Here is a 23,077-nt window from a genome sequence, read left to right on the forward strand (position 1 = left end):
GTAAAACATCTTTTTTTAAAAGAGCTATAGTTTTCTGAAACAGTAAGTGCACAATGACAAGCATTTTAAACAAGTACTTATTTATTCACAATTCAGATAAAGTTTAAGGAAAGACAAAAGAAATACAAAGGACAACATTAAAATTAAAAGGAATTTTAGTCACTGAAGTGAGTTTCTACAGCCAGGGCTCTCCACACATTTCCAAATATTATCCAAACACTGCAGATTTCAAATCAATCCCATAACAAACTGCTATGACTATTCCCTTTGAAATTAAACTGGGAATGGAAATTAGCCACCTTTATCTATGAGTACACAAACCATCAAATTCTTCAGTTTCAGCTTAAAGCCACACTCATCTTTTATAAGATGGAATCTGCAATACAATTTCAAGCAGCTTTTTCATGTTGTCTGGGCTCTGCTATAGAACAGTCAGTGTCCACCCTCTGCGTAAGAAAGCAGGTTCTGTCTTGCTGAGGAGCCTCTGCAGCTCAGAGCAGACTCACACTCGCAGCTTGGAGGTATCCCTGGAGGTACTGCAGCGCTTCTGCGTTCAGGCTGGTGCTCAGCATGGACAGGACCTGGGCACAGGTGGAGCAGAGGTGTCATGAGTGGAACACGAAGCCCCTGCTGCCTCCTGCAGTCACTCACAGCACAAAGCCAGACTCAGAGCCGCAGTTACCCACGGGGAAAGCAGCAGGCAATCTTTACTTACCAAAATCGAGGGGAACACAAACATGCTATGGGCTAAAAGAGTTCACTGTACACTCACCTTGTCTAATTTTGTATGAGCTACCTGAATTCAGCAAGTGCATGCAACCAAACTCGAGACACATATTAGCTATAGGCCATCAAGTGTGTAAATTTTCTTTTTAAAATGGCATATTTAAGCTTATTGCAAAATTACATGCTGTGAAAATAAAGCCTTTCTAAGGCTCCTAAGGAAAAACCTTACAAAAGCTCTATTCCAATGAAGAATTGGACACAGCACTATCTTGCATGGTAGTTAGGACCTACTTCACTTTGCAGATTATCCAGCTTTAGCAGAGAGACCCATCCTCTGTAGAATGCAGCATCAGCATGCAAGTGCACAAGTCACCTACCCTGCCCGGACACGCCGTGGACAGTTTGTGCAGAGACTGTGCCAGGTGGATTCTAGGATTGTTCACCATTTGTCCTACAGGATCGTGCTCTTTCTTCCCAGCAAAGGCCAGCTGGGAGAAGGCAGTCTGATAGCCTGGAGTATCTTCTATGTCAATGAAGTGCTCCTCGTCAGGGATTGTGTCATCCTCCGGTAGCTCAAAGAGGCCAATGAGGGCCTGCAGCAAAGGAATCCTGGGAGCAGAGAGGGGAGGGCAAAACTGGAGTGCTCAGAATATGTTAGCACGGGCTATTTTACAAGGACCCTCAAGTTATTTGGAACACCTTATAATTTAGCCTTTGCAGGTACTTGCTTGGCTACTGAAATTGTAAATGCCCAAGGCATGCTGGACCAGGAGAGTTGTGGGTCTCAATATTTTACAGGCATAATGTGAGTACACCTATCAACAGCATGAGCAATGTATGTATTTATCAGGTCAAATTGTCATTAAACATATCTGAAAAGAGCCATGATTTTCCAGATCACAACTTTCCTCTGTGTACTTTAAAAGTTCTAGTTTGGGATCTAGTCTGGGATCCAGTGATTGCCACTAAATTCAAATTACTGGGCATGCTTGACTGCTGGACTGGCTGACAACCAAACGTCCCTGGTAGCTCTCCCCAGAATTCCACTCTCAAGCTAAGATATTACAGTTTCTCTGCCACATTACGAATATGCTCAGCTCTCCTGACCAGAAGAGCTGTACGTCAAAACTGGGGCTAGCTTTTCAGAAAGAATACAAGCTGGAGGAAAGCAGTGTATTTCCCTAAATGCAGGTCCAGCTAGCCAAATCCGTGCTGCCTCCATCAAAAACATCTCAAACCAGCTCTGTCATCCTCTTTGAAAATACAGTTTCATTTGTTGAGAAACAGAAGCAGGATGAAAGGCTGAAAACAGCCTTGTGGCTCTGAGGAGATCACAATGGAGTTTCCAAGAAAGATGTATTTTGGTCTGAGCTCCCATTTTCAATAACTCAAACAGCCTCACCAGCACAATCTGAAGAAGTGTGATACCTACCACAGTTTGGTGTACTCAGTGTCCATCATGGGAGGACATTCTGTTAAGATTTTTGTAATGCCAACAGCACAGATTTTCTTTTCAACTTGTCCAGACACTTTCTGGATTTCTGGAATTATAATTTTCTCCAACACCATTCCAAACATCCTATGGAGGCATTGAGAGAAGAAGTATTAGAAAGACTCATTAGCCTTATGGTGACAAAAGAGAATCAGAAACAATGTGAATCACTAGAGAAGAGAAACAACTAGGTAATTTGTTAGGATGCTGCCCTGTTGCAGTAAACATTTGAACATACAAACTTTTCACTAAGGACAACAACTAAAAAAATCAATCTTTCCTTTTTATAATCTTCTTAGATTATAACTTGAACTATCAGCAAGGAACTGTGGTCAGAAATTCAGAAAAAAAGATTTTCTAGACAAATAAATGAACCGCATTAAGAGAAACATTTAGCCAGTCAAATTAGTGACTAATGTACTCTGACATTCTAGCTAAACAGACAACTCTTCCTTACTTCAAAAGATAAAAATAACACAGCAGTATTAAATATAACCCAAACAAAAAAACCATACTAACTTTGGCTGTATGCTGTCAAATATTTCTTGCAGAGCTAATGCCCCATATCTTACACAATACAAGTTAATGAAGACAAGGAAACCTGTAACAAGAAAAAAATCAAAGTAAAACTTAACAGGAAAACAAAAGAATAGCTTTAGAGTCAGCAAAAAAATACATTCCAAGATTTCCAAGGGGACAGAAATTGCAGTCTTTATAAGCATTCAGTTTAGTGAAGTACATTAACTTGCTGCCTGGAAATTTGCATAAAAACTGATCTTTTCACATACCACAACAAAAAAACAAGGTGTACACAAGAGTTATTCCTTTTTCCCCTTATAGCAGTTACAAAAAGACATTAGAAAAGTCATTTGCAATTTTTTTTCAGATCAAGAACCAAAGAAACTCTTCAAAAAACTCTATTTTTAGCGGAAAACTTCACACAATACAGACTGAGGTATGAGCCCCTTTGCACAGGTGCAGTATATTAAAAGCACCACTTCCACTTTATTTGTGGAAGACCATTATAAGCAACTCTATCATTTTTGTTCCTATCAGGTGACACTCATAGGATTTTATAGGGTTAAGTTACGGACACTGTGAAATTTGGGTAGTGATAGTATCATTAAAATAATTTAATAAGTCTGACAATCTTATTGTGACAGGATTATTAATCAGATTATGTATTGCAATAATCTGTCACAATTTTGCCAGTTCAACATAAAACCTTATCAATAAATTTAGTCATACTAAGGCCAAAATGACACAAGCATGGAACACTTCACAGCCCTAACACACAACTAGAGGTAACTACAGGACGTGTGGTCAGATTGCTGTGCTGCACCAGAGGGAAAATTTGCTGCTATTGGTTGGAGATTAAATGGAGACATTTTCAATAATGACATCATACACTAGGAAAGGAAGAGAAAAAAACAAGTCTTGTTCATTATTTTAATTCCATTCCCTGAATTTCATTAAAGTGTCACCTGCTATGGTGACTGCCCCATACACCCCTCTTGATGACAAAGAATTTGGAGCAAGTCCTAGGAGTCACCACTGTCCCTCCAGGGCACAACAGGACACTTGTTGTGCACCTCTGAACTGCTGCTGTCACCTGAGCTTTCCATAGAGCAAGAAACTTACTTTTGATAAATTTTGTTGTTTTGGAATTTTGAAGTCTTTGGAATAGCAGAATGAAGATCTGTTTCCTGTACTGGTCAACTGATTCACTGGAAATTTAAAAGGATAGGTATTCAATTCACACTAGGATTTTACTGATGTCACTTCACAGAAAACATATATAGAATTGTTCAAATCTATTTGACTGAAAAATGTGATGTTTTCAGTTGTTAAAAGTTAGCATTTAGCGTGTTTATACACTTCAAAATTAAAGTCTACAGAAGTTAGCTTTAAATGTAATTTCAGCGCATACTCACGGAGGCATATGCTCAATAATACTGTTGAGAAGATAGAACCCTTGATGATCATTAGCTTTAGAGGCAATCAACTTCTGGAACACACCTAGCAATCCAGGCTGCAAGAAAAGCAGATATAAAATCCTAGACAACAGTTTTCCATATGTGACCCTACCAGAAAATTGGCCATTACCATCTAAGGCATGCACCAAGGCAAAAGGCTTCATAACCTAAGCCAGGATTCAGTTTCTATGGTTCAGGCCAAGGAAGATACATGTTGGCTTCTTCCCACTCACTCTTCTCAATACTGTTCTGAACAGAACCTGAAAGTTCTCATTACACACACGATGAGGCAAACAAGACAGGAAAGCTGTGGGAATTTACCTGCTTTCAAGAACTAAGAGCAGAAATTGTTCATCTTGGCTGACAAAAACCTAATAGCCTAGAATTCATCTTATCCATGTAATAGAAAAGCACCCAAAAATTTACATTGACAGTATTAGTCTGTCTTTGTATGTAAGCACCAAACTGTGCACAACCCAGCTGTTTGCTGGAGCTCCTCACAGTCTGGAAGCTCAGGTGCCCATGTCCCCAGGCCCACAGCCCGACCCTGCCCTCGGCACTCACGATTTTGTCGGCGGCAGCGCTGGCGATGGTGCTGGCGCCCCGCTCCAGGTAAGCCTGCAGGAGCCTGACCAGAGGGGGAATGTTTCCTGTCCTTTCCCAGAGAACTGGCTGGAGCAGATGGGGAAACAAGGCCATGTAGGATGATGGGATTTCATTTTTATGCATTTCTAGAAGTAGTGACATCACTTGAAACACATAGGGAATGAACTCTGGAAGAGAAATGATGCCATTTACAAAGTCAGACAACACAGTCACTGTCAATTCCCAGAAACCACATATCTATGGATTGAACCCACAATTTTGATATTATCACAAAGATTTCAATAATAAAACTCTGAAGAAACATACCTTCCTAAATGTAATTATTCAAAAAATTAGCATGCATTGCATCTATAAACTTTCTATTTCCTCTACCTGTTACTGTTTAAGAACATAAAAAAACAAACTACTAGAAAAAAGGCAATAGAATTAAGAGTAATATTAAGAGGCTTTGGAGTAGTGATTGGTAGATATTTTAAGAATGCAATTTAAAATAAGTGAATGCTGTTGATGTACCCTATGGAACAACCTAAACACTTCAGACTGTGAAAATGTTGTTTCTCCCCTTGAATTTCCTGTGCTACAATAAACCTGCCATAAGGTAAATCCTAGAAGCCAACCCCAGTGGAGAGAGCACAGGCACTCCCTGAGTGTCCTCACCTTGCACATCGTTCTGCAGGATCTCTGTGAACACCAGGAACAAAGCCTCCTCAAAGCTCCCTACTGCCTCTGGGTTTGCCTTGCACGTTATCCTGATCGACAAGCAGATCGACTCAAACATATAATGGTTAAAGTGAGGTTTGCTGGGATTCTGAAAACAAGTAATAAACAGATACATCAACCCAAACTCACAGACAGGTCACTTATTTTGCTAAATATATTTTTTATTTCAACTGAAGACTAAAGTAGCTTTTCAGACGAGGGACACTTGTAACTTATGTATTAATGTGCTTATGAAATTAATTCCATGGATAAAAGCAAACATAAAGAGCTCTAAGGTATAAAAGAGTGGTTGCGTTTTTTTTGTAGGAAGCGTTTTTCAGAAGCTCTATATAAGCTACCACACAGTTAAAATACCACAGAACAAAAACCAGAAAAAGGTTATTTTTCAATCTTTCAATTGTCCAGTCAATTCTCTATTGAATACTTCTTATAAGCTGCAGCTGAGTTTAAACTATACAGAGAAGTAGCTTTCTGGACAATCAATGAAGGTATTCTAAGGCATTCCCTATTGTCAATGGTTAAGAATTTGGCAAGTCTAAATAAAAAATTAAGAGAAATTTACCCACCAAATGCATAAGGGTAATTTATTTAATTCAATCCCACATTTCAATGCCAATTACTATTAGCTTCAGAAGTTTCATGGGCAAAGAATACAGGAGTTCTGATAAAACCAGATTATTGTACTGGTGGCCTCTGCACAAGCAAGCATTTATACTACAACAAACTAGCATTACAGAAAGAGTTCATAAACTGCTTCTAAATTTCAGATGAGAGCAGGAAGAATGATCTTAGAATATGTCCTAAAAGGAAGGCAGTACCTCATTGGAATGCTGTTTCAAGTTAGTTGCATCAGAAAATATTTAACTGTTTAGAGTATTCTAACAGAACACCACCAATAGGACTTAAGTCCTCAGCAAGGCTGCTCTAAAAGGTAAAAGGTAACCCTGTAGCTCTGTTTCTTTACCTTACTGACAGCCAGCAGTTTCTGTGTGAGCTGTGTGATGACAGAAGGGATGTATGGAATTATGGACTCCTGGAGCAGAGAAAAACTCCTCATGATGGCTGCAAATAAATGGAAAATTTTAACTTCTGAAGACAAAATACATTTCTGCCACTCAACATATGCCTAAATCCTTTACCTTTTACTGTTAAAATAGGATCCCAAAAAGGAATTAGGTACAAAGAGCACCTGCTGCAAGAACATTCAATCTATAATCACGACAAAGCATAAAACAAAGCCTCCTTATTCTCATTCTAGAGATGAACAGAGGAGATCAATGATGACCTTACAGAGGCCATCACTTGTCCTGGCAAGTCTCAGATCTCAGCATCCCCTTAGCCATGATCAGATCTATCCTTTCACTAGCCATGACCACATGTCCTCCCCATAACCAGAGTGCTCAGATCTTCCGCTGACACTAACCTGACTACAAGCCTACCATTTGAAAAATAACTTAGTACCATTATGTTTAGTGTTTCTCTTTGGTAGCACAAATTTAGTTGAAGATGACGTGTTACAGCCTGATAAGTAACTGCACTCTTCAACACATTTGCATAAAACAGGTTTTGCAAATAAAAATGTCAGGAACCTGTAACTGTAAGCCTTTACCTCAAATTAACCACGTTATTCTTATATTGCAGGACTCATTAGGCATTTACCTTTCATAATGTATTCATTTTCAGATGAGCCAGGAAGCGTCAGAGCTTTGAAAAGGTTTGTTAACAGCACTTCTACAAATGGTGCCATTTCTGCAGCTGTAATGCTGTTAAGTGAAACACAGCTCTTTAATGATAAGAGAGAGTCACAAACTTCAAGCCTTATACAATACCACAATATAGGACACAAAGGATCTCCTACAGGTCTTTCTCATCCTTAATACACAAAATCTATTAGCAATGAATTTATTTCTGCTTGAAAACTTACAGGGTAGCATTATTTGTCCCTCTCATGGTAAACAGTCTTTCAAGAGCATGGGCTGCGTAGGTATGGACTACAATACTTTCTGCTTGGAGATGATTGATTAAGAGAGGAATAGACACCAGCAGTTGCTCCTTTGGTACCTACACAAGTACAGCAACAAATTATAAGTATGTTAAAAAATACAGATGGTTCAGCTGTAGAGCACAGCCAAGCTCATCAGTAACACGCAGAGCTTGGCAGAGGGAGGTGTCTTGGGAGGCTCCTCCTGCTGCTCCTTCACATCCTGACAACCAGGACGTACCTACTTCTGTCATGGCTTGTATACTTCCCCTGAACACCAACAGTACACTGGATTAGCAGTAAGTGCAGATAATCCTAATGTGTATTTCCCTTCCCATTTTACTTTGTCTTAATAGGTAATCAAAAATATCAAGGTTTAAAAAAACAGTATCATGGTTATTTCATAGGAAATAAATAAAGGTAATCTAGAATTTAGAATAGTATGCAACATACTTTCTCACCCCATCTCATGAATCAGAAAAGATAAAGGACAAAACTGCTGTACTCTGTAACAATTACTGCAATGATACAAGCTATCAAGGGTATTTGGACTAACAATGACTTGGAAACATCTGAATGTGTCACAGAATTAAGCAGCTAAGATATTCAGTGTTCCCACAGCATATGGACAGTACACAGACTACCTGTTAATTGGATATTTATAACAATGTCATTTACTTTCTAAACTAAAAATTCAGCATGAAGTGTTGTATATGACTATCAAACACCTGTTGAGTTAGCATATGGCCAAGTGTGATAAATTAGGCTTGGCAAGTATAAAGTAACAACCTACAATATGTTTTTCTATAAGAGTGAAAGAAAAACTTACTTGGTTTCTAAAAATCATGATATATTTGATACCATCTGCTTTTAGCACAGGGAATTCATTCACTGAAACATAAAAATATGCAAACTTCATTGATACTTCTCATACAAATGCAATTACTGAACATATACTAAATATACAAGTGTCAATTGTCACTAAGTAATAATTTTCCCCTGTAGAAAATAATACAGACAATGTTTTTCTACATTTCTTAGTTCCTGTACTTTTGTATGGTCACTGCTAGAATATCAGTTTTAGGAACAAATCACATCACAGTACCATTAAAAGTACAGTCCAGCTCAGATGAAATCTCATTTTCTGGTTTCAATTTTAGCAGCCTTCAATTACACATTTTGAGACAACCCACTATGCTTCAGCTGTTGTAAGATAATTGTTGAAGTATAAAATAAACCCTGTGGTTTAAATCTAGACATCCACAACCTCATCAATACAGCATCAGTATTTTAACTTCTCAGGGTTTTATAGAGCACAGAGGTTTGCCATAAGGTCTCAAATACAGAAATCAAATTACTTTGATTCAGCAAGTTAAGCATGAAGCTGAGAGCAACCATGTGTATACATGCTCTGCTCTTGCAGAGAGCAGGTGGTAAGGTGGCAATCCACCTTGGTGTAACAGCTCCTTCACTGCTGGCCACACAAAAATGAATTACTCTGGGCCAGGTGTTAAGAGCCCATCTCAGAGAATCTGCTGATAAAGAAGTGCTTGAGACTTCAACAATGGCCACTGTCAAGGCTATGATACATCACAAAAATACCCTATCAAAATTAACATTAACTTACCAGTAGCAGACTTTAAGTCAGGTTGAATGTGATTCACAAAGAATTCTGTCAGATTAACAAGTTCATTGGCCTGTGTTATTCCGTGCTAGAAGAAGCAAAAAACAACTTGTATTTTTATATTCTGACATATAAGCTGCTAGTTGTCTCGCTAATTTTAAAAAATTACTATTAGTTTTCTTTTATAAGAAATGCAACCTCTTTTTAAACCAGGATTTTTATATGGAGATTTTTCAATTAAGTGTTCTAAATTAGTTCATATTTGCCATCAAATAGCATAGAAAAATACACAAAGTTTGCAGTTTCCCAAATGCTCCCATTACACATCACTAAAAACTGCTGGGCAGCAGTATACACCTGGCTTCAGGAAAAGACTGAGAACCTTCAGCAAAATTGCATAAAGAGATGTACACATTTTACTATGTTTGCCTCAAATCTGTCTTGTAAAGACACTGAGATTTGAACTGTAACAGCATTTAAAAGATCTAGTAGTACATCTTAACTTGTTCCATTGGACATTTGATACAGTGCTCCTGTTTCAAAATACAGGTTAGCCCACCTGTGCTTTTTCAGTGTCTCCAGCCTATCAGCAAGTAACAAGATCCATTTCCAGCCGTCATTAGCATTCACATGTCATTCACAAATTAAACATTCAAGTAGCAGGAAATATTGGGAAATATCAAGAACTCCAAGAGTCACTTAAATTCCTTTTAGTCTGCTTAACACATCTGATCATCTTCTGTAAAGCCCTATTTGCCTTCCATGGCTTCCAGAGTGCCTCAGGACCACTCAGAGCTCAGAGGTTCCAGAGCTGAGCCAGTTTTGTTTCTTTGGCTGGCGGGATGTCACACGCCAGCCACAGGGCCACACTGTGCCCCATCTACCTGAAGGTCAGAGAGCACCAGCTGTGACACGATTATATAAAGGGCAGCTTTTCATCTCATCAACATCAACTACTGCACACACAGTTACTCCCTCTCTTGAAGCAGTTTAAATGAGCAGCAGGCCTCATCTGCACTGCAATATCTGAATGCGGACAGATTACAAAGAATAAAATGTACAAGTACCTTCTGTGTCTGAGCTTTGGATGCCAAAGATGTTACAAGGTAAATGGCTGCATCTTTGTGCTTCCAGTTAACAGACGGATTCTTTGCATATTCTTGCAGCATAGAATTTACATATCCAGAAAAAATCCCTGTCACAGGTCCTTCAAAAAATTTGCACAAGCCTCTGACCAGATCACAAGCAGCTCTGCGCCTGGTGTCAATATCTGCATGAGAACCAAAGATTCTTAGGATATGACAAAGCAGACAGCTTTTCATATTAATAAACATAATAATCAAAACAGTAACAGCTTCTCAAGTTATGTTAATTATTGCAACCCTCCATACTGCTGTGTAAGAACACCTGTAATCCTTTTATTCACTGTCACAACTGGACTGCCAAGGAGAAGGGACACCTGCCCCTGAGCAGTGCAGCAGGCATGCAGAGGGGCTGGGCATTATGCATCCAAAGGTACTGGCTCTGCCTGGGAGGGAGTTCATTATCGTCCTAGTGCCGTGTTCTGTACCAGTGGCTAAAGCTGCTGGCAACACCCAGGGCTTGCTGCGGCTGAAGAGCACTGTCACAGTGTCAGGGCTTCCTCTTCCTCCTGCTTTGCCTTCCCAGCAAGTCATTTGGGGCAGGCAAGGAACTGGGAGGGGACAACCTGGGCAACTAATCCAAAGTGACCAGCAAGACATTCCATGCTGTATGACATGCTCAGCAATAAAAACCCAGCTGGGGGGGAGGAGGTCTGGGGGAAGTAGCCATTGCTCAGGGACAGGCTGGGCAAAAATCTGCCTGCAGGCAGTGGTGAGTCACTAACTTCTCTCCCCTTTCCTTACTCTGTCTTTCACTTAAACTGCCTTTATCCATCAGTCTTCTCACTTTCACCTCTCGCCCCCATCAGACTGCAGCAGGCTGGAGCACAAGCCAGCTATTGGCCCACCACATCTGACAGTACCTTTTTGTAAAAAACTTCACAAATACCTAAAATACAGCCACTCTCGGATAAGAATAATGTTTTCTTGAAAAAAGTTCAAAAAGATTTCCTCGAATTTTCTCCTCCACTGCAAGCATACAATAATTTCTTCAATCTATTACAAAATGCCATCACTTCAGAGGTGTCTGTCAGTGAAGTGCTGGTGGCACAGCCTGTCACACAGAGGCAGGTTTGGCTCCCTGAGGCTCTGGCCTGGCTGCAGAGCACAGACTCCCCCAGCCCTGCAGCAGCTGGGCCGGCACAGCCGTGGCCCAGGGCAGGCACTGCTCTGAACACATGCCACGTCCCAGCCTGGCTGCTGGCCAGCTGGCCTGAGCACAGCTTGTGTGCAACCCCGGCAGAATTTCAGCCTCAGCATCAAGAGTCTCTCCCTGTTACTTAAAACTCCACATATAGGAACTAAATACACAATTGGCTACTACTCAGCATTGACTCGCAGGCTGTGTTTGCTGAGATGAGAATGTGGGCAGTGCAGAAGACATACCAATCCAATTGAGAAAAAAGCCCTACAAAAACATTGATCAAATCAGAAAGACACTGTGACAAGCATATCATGACAGTAGACTTGATCACAGACTAGATAAAATGCAGCTGGGGGTGGTGTGTGGAAACCTTCTCAATTTCAAAATCAAGTTATAAAAGCTTCAATAAATTGCTTCAGCTCTTTAGAGTTATATTTAAAGACCAAGTATTCTTAGTAAAAATCTGTGGATTACCAGATCCTTCCAAATCCCTTCTTATATACTCTTCAGAATTATCTTCAAATGCTTCTTCATCAGCCGCTGAAAATACAAAATACATGAAAGTTGAAGTACTGAAGTCTCTGGTTTTTATAGTAACAGGGTCTATCATTATCAACTTGCTATTTTTTCCAAGAACCTTCCTATAACATTAATATTAATTAACAAGAAATATCCAGCCAGACTAGTCTGTTTAGCTTCTGTCCCATAAATTAGTCTTTCATACCCAGGGGCTGATGTGTTGATTCTAAGAAAAACCTCAACACATATTCAACACCAGATGTATTTGAAGAGACTTTCAGAGTCATAGACTTAAAAGAGAGAAGTTTCTTATCACTGCAATATATTTTTACTGCATTTTAAATAAAGGATCAGTATGAGCATCAAAACCTGGAGAACTAAACACTACAGTTTGGTAGGCCTGATATTCCTGCCTATTTAGGCTCCTTGAATTACTCAGATACTCACTTTAATTGTAGAAATTTATTGGTGGCACATGACCTAAACTTCCTCCACTGAGATTTCAACATGAAAAGTTAGGTATAATCATACAACCCTACAAAGCCCACAGGACAGCAATCTGCTGCAGAAACTTGGGCTTGAATCTGGCACTAAGGTACACAAGAAGGAGTCCTCAATTCTTAGTCCTGCAAAGCAACATGCCATGATAATTAGATTTTTGTTGTGTTTTTCAAAATTTAAGTCTCAAAAAGTTACCTCTAAATTCCATATTGGGAACAATAACTTTTTCACAGATGCTTGTCAATATATTCTGGTCTTCAAACAGATGCTTGTAATGTGGTCTCTCACAAACTGAGGCCAGAAACTGGATGGCGTTACTGACCAGCTATAGCACCACAAACAGAAGACAAAATTTTAGCATGACTGATCCATTTATGATTTATTATTACACTTGATAAGATCAGATTTTAGCAACTCACCAAGTCATACTTCACTTCCTGGCCAGTTGTGACTAACAGATTCCAGATTGCTGTTACAAAACGTGGCAGGTAGGGCTGGAATTCTTCATCATATTTTTGAGCATATAAAGCGGCATTATCACAAATTTGTGATTTCAAGAGCTCCAGCAATCCAGCTTCCTCTTCATCCTCACATAAAACAAAACTAAGAACTTGAACATCCAAACTTCAACACTACTTGAACATTAGAAGAATCAATATATTTACATTAAATATTTACATCACCGTTTTACCATGTCCCAAACAGGTGAAGAAATCCTTTTCATTGTCTCTAGAATACTGTATTTTGCTGATCTGTACCCAAACTGCTTTTCAAGTTAGAAATCATACCTACATTTCATATCAAGTACTATGTACTTGGAAACAGACACAATAATTCACATAAAATTAATTTACAAATAATACGAAAAAGACAACACAAGGCATCGAAAAATACACTTAAAAGCCACTACATCATGATTCTTTAATTGGAATAGTTGTAAAAGTTCCCTCCCCTTCCCCAGATCACAGATGTTCATGGAACCACAATGTGAACTGGGAAATTGAACTGGAATTAAAAAAAACAACTCAAGCAAACACCACCCCAGCTCTGTCTGCCCCTCTTCCCTCCCACCCGCACCTTTCAGCTTTACTGCCTGTCCCAGTTCAGCTGCACAAGTGCTTGTGCTGGGAGCAGCCCACAGACACAAGACAAAAGAGCAGCAGAGCTTCTTTTAGCACAAGGGTAACTAGAGCACAACATACACTTAATATGCCTCCCTATGTGCTGTCAAGAAATTTATAGAGTTGTTTTGGCTCCATCAAGTGGCAAACTATTGAGATGTCATGCTGTGATGATGGAAGACATCAGCACTTAAAATGCAGAAAACACGCACAAAAGTAACTGGAGTTTTGCTGACCTGGTATCAGCTTTCACCTGTGAAATTACTCATTCTTTAACTAGACCAAGACAGCAAATACTGAAGTACTTGAGAGATGTCCTGCCCTCTATGTTCAATTTGTTTCAAGTTCTTTAAGATACCCTGTTTTCTAGAACCAGCTGACAGATACAGAAAACCTGAGCCTTGTGATGCTAACGGTCAGGTTACTTCAGCAGCTCTTCTGGAAAGAATCAACTCAGAAGAGTATGGGTAATTTAATTTCTGTGCATAGCTGGAACTGTCACAGCTTGCAGAACTGAACCTCAAATTCCTTAGACAGCAGAGCAACTTCTCTTAAACTCCATTTTATTGCAGTCATTCTATTCCTTTGTTTGCCCAACAAAAAAACACTGCATTGTTCATAATTAGACCTAAGTTGTCAGTCCACATTCTCCCCTACAGATGCAAACCAGGTGGTTTATGCAGTACTTACATCAGTCTGCAAGAGTTTATTATCTAAAGTTAAAAGGCTATGAAAGTTTGTCATCCATGTTTCCATGTTATCTTCAAAAAATTCAGGAAGATCCTGTGAAAGAAAAGCATATATCTACATTTTAATTTCTGACTGCACTGCTTAGATAACATACCTACACTGAAGTGGTGCATCCACCTTATAATCTACTGAGGGACAATAACCTGTGGAAAACAATCTTCAAATTGAAACAGTGCCCCTTCCTCCTCCCAAACGAAAACTGTTCTGGCAGAGCCCTGGAGTACAAATTACAAATAAACTAGTTGATTAGACTCTAAACTGCTCACATTTTTATAATTAATGAGCCTTATCACCTCTCTCTCTCAGAACAAGAGAGCACAAGTCTTTTTTAACTTCAGCTTTTTCTTCTGCTCCCTATGGCAGAGCAGCCCAAGGAATCCAGGCACAATTCCACTTCACACTTACATTCATGTTGAAACACTAAATAAATGTCACCTCAGCAAGGGAGCTTTTTACTATTTCCCACAGAGCACACTTAGTAATGTCCAAAATGCAGATCTGCTTCCAAAGCCAGACAACACACACTGCTCCCAGAATTACTGCTCCTGCAGTGCCACAGAGCTACACTAACAGACTCTCACCTACATGACCCAGCTCCTGTCATTACAGGCACATTTATAAAGGGGCAAAGTGAACAGAAACTCAGGCATTGGACTCCTGCCTTTCCCAGCCCCTTCTCATAGGCCTCATAGGACACCTCCTTGAAGCAGCGCCAACTCAGACTCTCTTGAACTTGTGTTTACATAGGACCAAGCTAATGTCTTAAATAATACTTCCTTACTGTGCTTTTACTTCAGCAGATGCACTGGTGATTTTTCTTTCTGCCATAAAGCACGGCCTTAAAGGCTGCCTCAAATGATTTGTATAGTACCAGCTTCTTCAGAACAAAGTAAAACTATCCCAAGAACAAGGAGATTCACCTGAAAATTTAAACTGTAGAAGAGCTTCGCAATTAGAATGAGAGAAGAGAAGAGAACCTTCAGGGCACTGGCATCATTTGCATGCGTGCTGCAAAGTTCAATAGTTGCCTAGAAAAAGATGCAAGACTGTCAAGTACAAAACCCACACCAATAAAAAATACTGAAAAGTGTCATGGAATGTTTTTTTTTAAGAAGAAAATATGGTTAGTTTTCATCCTCTTATCAATCTTGTTAGGTCTCACTTCATGCCCTGAATCTGAACCCCTTTAAGACTTTCAAACAACAATTCTTGAGTTTTAATTTTAAAGGTATGCACAGCAAGTAACTCAGAACATTAAACTTGTTTTAGAAATGACTCAACAAGAAATACCTTAAAGAGATTTGTCAAGGGTAAAGCAAAGGCATCAAGAACAAGTTTGATCTCTGTCCATAATTCATTTGACTTAAATTCATGGCGGTACCTGATAAGTAAGAGAAAAACACATGAAAAACAGAATAGCATTTATTACCAAAGTAATTCACACAGAATTTTGTCTTGTGCTGAACCTTGAAAAAAATACTGTAAAGTAAACAGGAACTAAACAACATGGTTCAAAACCATGCAAGGGGTACAATTTGATAACTACTTTAAAAGGTATGTGTAGAAGTCACAACCGTTGGCTTTTGTAAATGTCCAAAACAAAGTCTAACAGCAAAACATGCCAGCTGAACAGAACTTTCAGCATCCACACACAAACTCCCTTATTTCCAGTACCTTTTGAATAAAGAGTGGGCGGTGCGCAGCACGCCGTTGATGACGTGGAAATCTCCGCTCTGGAAGCGATTCACCATCTCTGTGAGCAGGTCTGGCCACTTCTGAGGGAAGTCTTCCCGCCCAATGATACTGATGGCATCGCTCAACTGCAAAGGAAACGGAGCCGTCACGGCACAGAACAGCACGCAGCAGCTCTGCCAGAGGCTGCCCACATCCCAGAAAATCCTGGTTCTGCCTGCCCCATTCAAAAATCACCGGATTAAGTAGCTACAAAAATCTCACCTTAAACTTACACAGTCTCGCTTTCTAGAATTGCTGTTTAACTGCTGATGTTAGAATTTAACTATAAGATTTTACAGTAATCATCTTTAAAAAATGTTAAAGTAGGTAGAAATACCTGTCACAATAGCCTCCAAGTTATTTTGATCAGCTTGAGCTCAGAGGTAAGGGAATTGACCTCTGCCAATAACCATAGCTTCTAGACATGCTTAGAATATTCCCAAAGTTTCATGGATACAACCAGAAATGACATATTACCTGCTTTTGAATTTGTTCTGGGCTGCTAAGCATCAAGGGCACTATGTTGGCTTTAATGGCTATTCTGTCTGATTCACATATTTTGTTTGGTTCATCCTCAACCTAAAATGAAAACAATAATTAAGTTATGGGCATATCAACATACTCCAGGCAATGAGAGATGACCAGCATTTCAGAAAACAACTGTTTATACTGATTTATGTAATTATTACAATGCTGAAGAACCTAAGCAGCGAATTAGAGACACTGCCTCCAATGAATCTGGAACAGCAGTATCTGAAAAAAGCTGAAAGAAATAATGTCCTTCTGCAAAATTTTGAAGATTTTTTTCTATTCCCTATGGTTAACTTTTCAGGTCAGCAATTGAGCAGCAGTGAGGGTGGGTGCACACGGCAATAAAATCCCCACATTTAACCAAGTCTCCTCTTCCACCACAGCAAACAGCACTTCTGCCAACTCCACAAATTGATTTTGTGTGAGCTGTCTCAAGCCATCCTTTCTAGAGACTGTACATGAAGGTGCAGGTTACACAATCAAAACCCTAACATTGACTTTAAGTTATCTAACCAGTTCAAACCAGCAGTCAGTCAGCAGTGCCAAACATTAGAAATTGCAAAATACTACTAAAGAAATAAAATAATGAGGTGGCTCGTCCCAACCAGTGTCAGAGACCTAGAAATCATCCAGCAATTAAAAGAGAAAAGCACCTCCAGGGAGACACTCAATCCTGAGATACCTTAAACCTGATGGTACCAGTACCCTTCTCACATCCCTTTTACCATCCTTCCACACACATAATCAAAAGTTAGCAATTTCAGAAGTCCAAGATATGCTTATCTATACCATCAGTCACTAATGGGGTTGCCCTGGGGTCAGGGCTGATTAATATCTTTACTAATGATCTGGATGAGGATCAAGGGCTCCCTCAGTAGGTTCACAGATGACACGGAGCTGGGTGGGATGTGGATCTGCATATTGTACCCTAAAAGGATGACTGGTTCTTAGCACACTTCCTCACTAGGATACCTACAATTCTCCAGTTCCTTTTAATATAATTCTTGAATGTTACAGATGCACAAACTTTGATGACATTTTCCTGTGATTTCTCCAGCAGTGTTAAGAGTAACAGTGGGTAGTTCTGGCTTCCTTCCACAGATTCAAGGAACTTTTCCGCTGAAAGAGAACACACTGCGGTCAGCAACAGCTCAACTGCTTTCTCTAACAGGAATCCTATGATTACTCAAGTGGCTGTTTAAAATACCCAACACAAACACTTCGCAGAGCTTCACAGCAACATGTCTGACAAAAGGTATCACAGCTTCTTTGCTCCCAGCTCCTCACCACTCCTGCCTCAACAACAGCTCTGGATCTCCAGCAGGATGAGGAAATTCTGCCTCCTCACCCTTGGAAAAGCCATAACCTGAGAGAAGTAAATCCTGACTTGTTGGGAACAGCAGCACTGCTTTAAATAACAATAGTGAAAAAAAAGCAACAATACAGAAAAACAAAATCACAAAAAACAGGTAAAATTACTTCTATTTATACCCACCCTTCATTAGTTTTTTTGGGGTTTCATTTTAAAATGAGAACTTTACTGTAAAGAGGTAATTGCATAAATATCCACTGAAATTTGGTACACAGAGACAGGAGAGACAAAAAGAAACAGAACTTTTTTGTTCTCAATCATGAGAAACACTTACCAGGACGCCTTATAGCAGGATCTGGATCTAGTGTTTTCTTTAGATATTCAGTTAAAGTTTGTAAATTGGCATCACTGAGCTCCATTCTGGCAGAACCTAAAACCCACAAGTAGTTCTGTTACAACCAGAGATCAGAAAATATGTCCTAAAACTACCCATCTAAAACCAGATCCCACAGAAGCAACATCAGCTCTTTTGGACAATACTTCACAAGCACAGTCCCAACCAGGGTGCTCCAGGCACAGCAAACATCCCACTTGTCAAGCTACAGGTAACTGTTAGTTTCTGGTTTATGGACCTCAAACTCCAGAAAAGGTTTATGCATCCTGTAGACATGCACCAGGTACAGCCAAAAGATGATCTCTTGCCCTTTCAGGACAACAGGAACTTGGTTCTGTTTTTGTTCTGCTGCCAGCCCCAGAAACTGCTCCTGACTGAAACAGCTGAACAGTCCTGCCCTACATAATTGTAAATAAAACACTTCAAAGTGTATTGAAGAGTCAAAGCTTTTTCAAAAAAAAATCAAATATTCATTATTAAATAAAAATCTCAAAAGAAAATATTTTTTTAAAAAAAGACACAAAAGACTGTGCAAAGCCAGTTAGTTTATCCTCCCTGTAAAATTAGTTCAGACTAGGGTGGGAGCTAATTTAAATGCAATACTTTTTACAGAGTAACTCTGGAATAAATCCATATTGGTCCTCTCTAGTAATCCTCCCACACATATTCTTATCTGTACCACAGTTATATATTTACTTCACAGCCCGCACTGGAAGAATTAACATTACAGCAATACTATGACAGTAAGATGTGCTTTAATGGAGATGTTCCTTTGGACATCATCATCAATCCTGCCCGTCCTTCTCATTACCAGCAGCACAGTTCACTCCCAACAAAGGCTATGAGGAAGCAAAGGTTTCCATTTTTTCTCTGGAGTTTCTGTTTAGTACAACTGACTGAAATTTACCTGTCCTGTTTTGGAGATGTTTCATGCTGATCACCAGCACAATAAGCAGTTCTGTATAAACATGCTTGCAAAGGCAGCGAGTTGTAATGACACAGTTTTTATGTCAGTTATGGCATCTATATAATTTTAAAAGACAGCAGCAGTATCCCCTTGAATTAAATTAATGTTAATAACCAAATCAGATCCTAACATATTTTGCAAGAAGTAAAAATCTACCTGAACAGTACTCGCCTATGTTTTCCTGTGCTTTTGGGGTTTACTTTTGGGGTCCGTATTCTTGTTCACCAATTCACATCCACCAAAATATTTTGACCTGTTACCTACATATGTTTATTTCCTTCTCTTTCCTCTAGCTCTTCATGTTTATTTTCCAGTACGAAAAACACGGGTGATACTTTAGCTGGGGTGGTATGATGCTCTGGGTTGCAGGCCTCAGAAAACCCATAAAGCGTGCTTGAACATCACCGACTTTAGGCAAACCAATGCACACCGCTTCCAGAGAAAAGCGCACAGCCACAGAACGCGGCCGTGCCCCGGGGCTCGGACCGGGCAGAGCCTCACAGAACTGCACGGCCTCAGGCAGCACGGAGCGCACCCGGCCGGTGCCGCAGGGCGCTCAGGGCCCGGAGCTGATGGGGAAACCCTCCTGAGAGCTCGGGGGCTCCCGGGGGCATTCCCTGCTGCCCCGGAGCGCGGGCCGGCACAGCAGCGCCAAGGCCGGCGGGAGCAGCACGGCCCCGCGGCAGGAGCAGCCCCGCGCCCGCTGCTCCCCATGGGGTGAGGCCGCGCCGGAGTAGCCGCGGCTCTGCGGCGGGGCTGGCCCCGCTCCCGCCGGGCCGTTCACCCGCGGGAGGGCCGGGACGGCTCCGTCCATCCCGGGCCGGACCGCGCCTGCTCCGCTGGCGCGGCTCCTGCGGCGGCCCTGCAGAGCAGCCCCGGGGCCGGGCCGGGCCGTGCGGGGCGGCGGGGCCGGGGCCGGGCGAGGTCCCGAGCGGCCCCGGAACCTCAGCCCAACTCTGTCCCCGTCCGCCGCGGCAGCCCGGACTGGCAGCGGCTGCAGCCAATGAGGTGCGCGGGCTGTGCAGGCCCCGCGGCCGCGGACCAATGGGGGCCCGCGAGGGGCGGGCGGAAGGGCCCAGCATGGTGCGCTACGCCGGTGGCCGCGCCGCGGGCCCAGCGCCGAGCGCGGCGCGGAGTTGGCGCGCGGGCGGCCGCGGTGCCGCCGGTGCGCGGGGCCGCCCCGGCGCCATCGCCGTGCGGGGCAGCGCGTCCCGGCTTTACCTGGCAGCTCCCCCACGACGGCGGCGGCGGCGGCTCCGAGCGCTCCGGCTGCGCTTCACATTCAAACCGCCGGGCGAGGGCGCGGCGGCGGCTCCGTGACCGCATCGCGCGGGGCGGTGGCATCGCGCTGCCACCCGGCCAATCAGCGCCCGCGCCGACCCGGGCGCGCCGCCGACAGCCAATCCGCGCCGCGCTTAATGGCGGCGGCCAATGGCCGGGCGCTTCCCACAGGGCCCCGCGGCGCCTCTGGCAGCGCGGCGGCCTCGGTCCGCCCCAGGCCCGGCACGGGGGGAGCAGGGCCCGGAGCCGCGGGGCCCGGCTGGGGGAGAGCTGGGCCTGGCCGGAGCCCCGGCACGGGGGGAGCGGGGCCCGGAGCCGCGGGGCCCGGCTGGGGGAGAGCTGGGCCTGGCCGGAGCCCCGGCACGGGGGGAGCGGGGCCCGGAGCCGCGGGGCCCGGATGGGGGAGAGCTGGGCCTGGCCGGAGCCCCGGCACGGGGGGAGCGGGGCCCGGAGCCGCGGGGCCCGGATGGGGGAGAGCTGGGCCTGGCCGGAGCCCCGGCACGGGGGGAGCGGGGCCCGGAGCCGCGGGGCCCGGCTGGGGGAGAGCTGGGCCTGGCCGGAGCCCCGGCACGGGGGGAGCGGGGCCCGGAGCCGCGGGGCCCGGATGGGGGAGAGCTGGGCCTGGCCGGAGCCCCGGCACGGGGGGAGCGGGGCCCGGAGCCGCGGGGCCCGGATGGGGGAGAGCTGGGCCTGGCCGGAGCCCCGGCACGGGGGGAGCGGGGCCCGGAGCCGCGGGGCCCGGAGCCGCGGGGCCCGGATGGGGGAGAGCTGGGCCTGGCCGGAGCCCCGGCACGGGGGGAGCGGGGCCCGGAGCCGCGGGGCCCGGATGGGGGAGAGCTGGGCCTGGCCGGAGCCCCGGCACGGGGGGAGCGGGGCCCGGAGCCGCGGGGCCCGGCTGGGGGAGAGCTGGGCCTGGCCGGAGCCCCGGCACGGGGGGAGCGGGGCCCGGAGCCCGGCCGCAGCCCCTGCCCTGTCACGGGAACGGGCCCGGCCCCGCGCCGGAGCAAGGACTAGGACACGGCCCGTGGTATAAAACAAGAACCAGAACCCCTCGGCCCCCCAGAGAAGCCGGAGTGGCGCCGAAGCCCCTGAGCGGCTTAAGGAAGCACCTGAACAAAAAAGGAACACTTCGTAAAACTTTATTGGTTTATCACTTGATTAAAGCATGGAATATTATAACTATTATACATCGTATTTTCATGTAGAAAACTTTACATAGTTTTTAATATTATATAATTTTGGTATTCTCTCAGAACTCTATACATCCATTGGCAAGGAATAGTCTTTAAATTATTGATAGTAAATGCACTTAATACAGAGATATTAAAACTCAGGCATTTTAAATATGTGAAAACATACATTTTAAACAAAGGTGCTGAAGAAACTGAAGTTACAGATTGAAGGGAGATGCACTTTTGACAGAGTTAACTATTTTTAACATTTTTCCTGAATAGTAAGACTGAGCTAAACTCTGGGGGTTGTCGGCTCTAGTAGTGGACATTGGTTTAGATTGTTCTGTTTAGAGTTTAGAATGTGAAGTACCAGACAAGGATAACAAACTCCTGTAGAAACAACCTTTTCCTGGACGGTAAGACACAATAGAAGCAACATGAAGTGAGTTTTTAATCTCCACCAAAGGGAGGGTTTAGGGTTTTCCTTGTTAGCCTCCTCTGCTCCTCCCCTCCCTGGAGACCTGGAATGACTCAAACAGCAAAGCCCACGGAGGCTGCAGGGTTGATGCTCCTACAGTGGGTGAGCTGCAGCTGCAGGGTTGATGCCACTACAGTGGGTGAGCTGCAGCTGCTCTGCTGCACAGCCCGGCCAAGAGCTGTGTTCTCTCCCTGCCTCCCTCCCTGCACATTCCTGCTCCCGCACAGCCGTGGCGGAACCGCCAGGGCTGAGCTTCACAGGGAGGGACGGAGGTGGGTTTGGCCCTTCCCGATTCGGGAAAAGCCAAAAGTGCTGTGCAGCAAGCTGAACACAGCCTGATTATTGCTGCAGGAACAGGACAGGACTGGGCTCTGACAGCGCAACTGCATCCAGGCCCCTTCTCCTCCCTGCACTGCAGACCCAGATGCTTTGTAACTGCTATAAATACAACAAAAGCTTTTCTTAAGAACCGTCTCAGACCAAAGGCTGAAGGGAAGCATGGATTAAATATCCTCATCCTATGTGCAGAGAGAGACTACAAATGCTGCCCCTTACAGTAAAGGAAGCCCGTGAAGCAACTGTGAAGTCATTTAAGACCTCAAAATTGAGACTTTTTCCAAGGCATGACTGTAGGGCTTTCAAACATGCAGCTGGGCTAGGTGTGTCTGATGGGACATGAGGGAACACATTCAATGAGGCAGTGACACATTCCAAATCTGAAAAATAATGGTTCAAATATTTTCCTTAGGACTACCTAGGACCAGATGAAAAGGAATAGCATATTATTACAGATTTAAATAGAATTAAAATAAATACTTCATTTTCTGCAGTACCCAATTGCAGTGACATTCCCAGGGAATGAGCAGCTACAGGAGATGCAAACACACAAAAGGATATTTCAAATGC

At 43.3% G+C, this 23,077-nt stretch overlaps 1 protein-coding gene across 1 annotated transcript; it reads right to left on the minus strand.

Moving 5' to 3' along the window:
• Positions 1-63: 63 nt before the first annotated feature.
• CSE1L (chromosome segregation 1 like) lies at positions 64-20,576 on the minus strand. Its single transcript, XM_021539220.4, has 25 exons — positions 20,462-20,576; positions 18,214-18,309; positions 17,544-17,686; positions 16,514-16,615; positions 15,977-16,122; positions 15,593-15,683; positions 15,223-15,330; positions 14,243-14,335; positions 12,851-13,018; positions 12,627-12,756; positions 11,886-11,951; positions 10,193-10,395; positions 9,129-9,213; positions 8,331-8,392; positions 7,445-7,581; positions 7,180-7,283; positions 6,485-6,582; positions 5,458-5,608; positions 4,759-4,967; positions 4,153-4,250; positions 3,860-3,945; positions 2,738-2,819; positions 2,159-2,305; positions 1,104-1,335; positions 64-581 (listed from the first exon to the last, which is right to left on the minus strand). Exons 2-25 carry the CDS (start codon positions 18,296-18,298, stop codon positions 492-494), a joined length of 2,916 nt encoding a protein of 971 aa, XP_021394895.3. The 5' UTR covers positions 18,299-18,309; positions 20,462-20,576; the 3' UTR covers positions 64-491.
• Positions 20,577-23,077: the final 2,501 nt, after the last annotated feature.

The sequence above is a fragment of the Lonchura striata genome, chromosome 20 (genome assembly GCF_050655825.1).
Source record: "Lonchura striata isolate lonStrDom1 chromosome 20, ASM5065582v1, whole genome shotgun sequence".
In the NCBI taxonomy this organism is placed as follows: Eukaryota; Metazoa; Chordata; class Aves; order Passeriformes; family Estrildidae; genus Lonchura; species Lonchura striata.

Coding starts and splice junctions, on each gene's coding strand:
- CSE1L (XM_021539220.4), bottom strand. CDS start 18,298: ATGGAGCTCAGTGATGCCAATTTACAAACTTTAACTGAATATCTAAAG. Junction 16,123..16,513: donor CAGAACAAATTCAAAAGCAG/GTAATATGTCAT, acceptor TTTCCTTTGCAG/TTGAGCGATGCCATCAGTAT. Junction 8,393..9,128: donor TGACTTAAAGTCTGCTACTG/GTAAGTTAATGT, acceptor TTTATGTTTCAG/TGAATGAATTCCCTGTGCTA.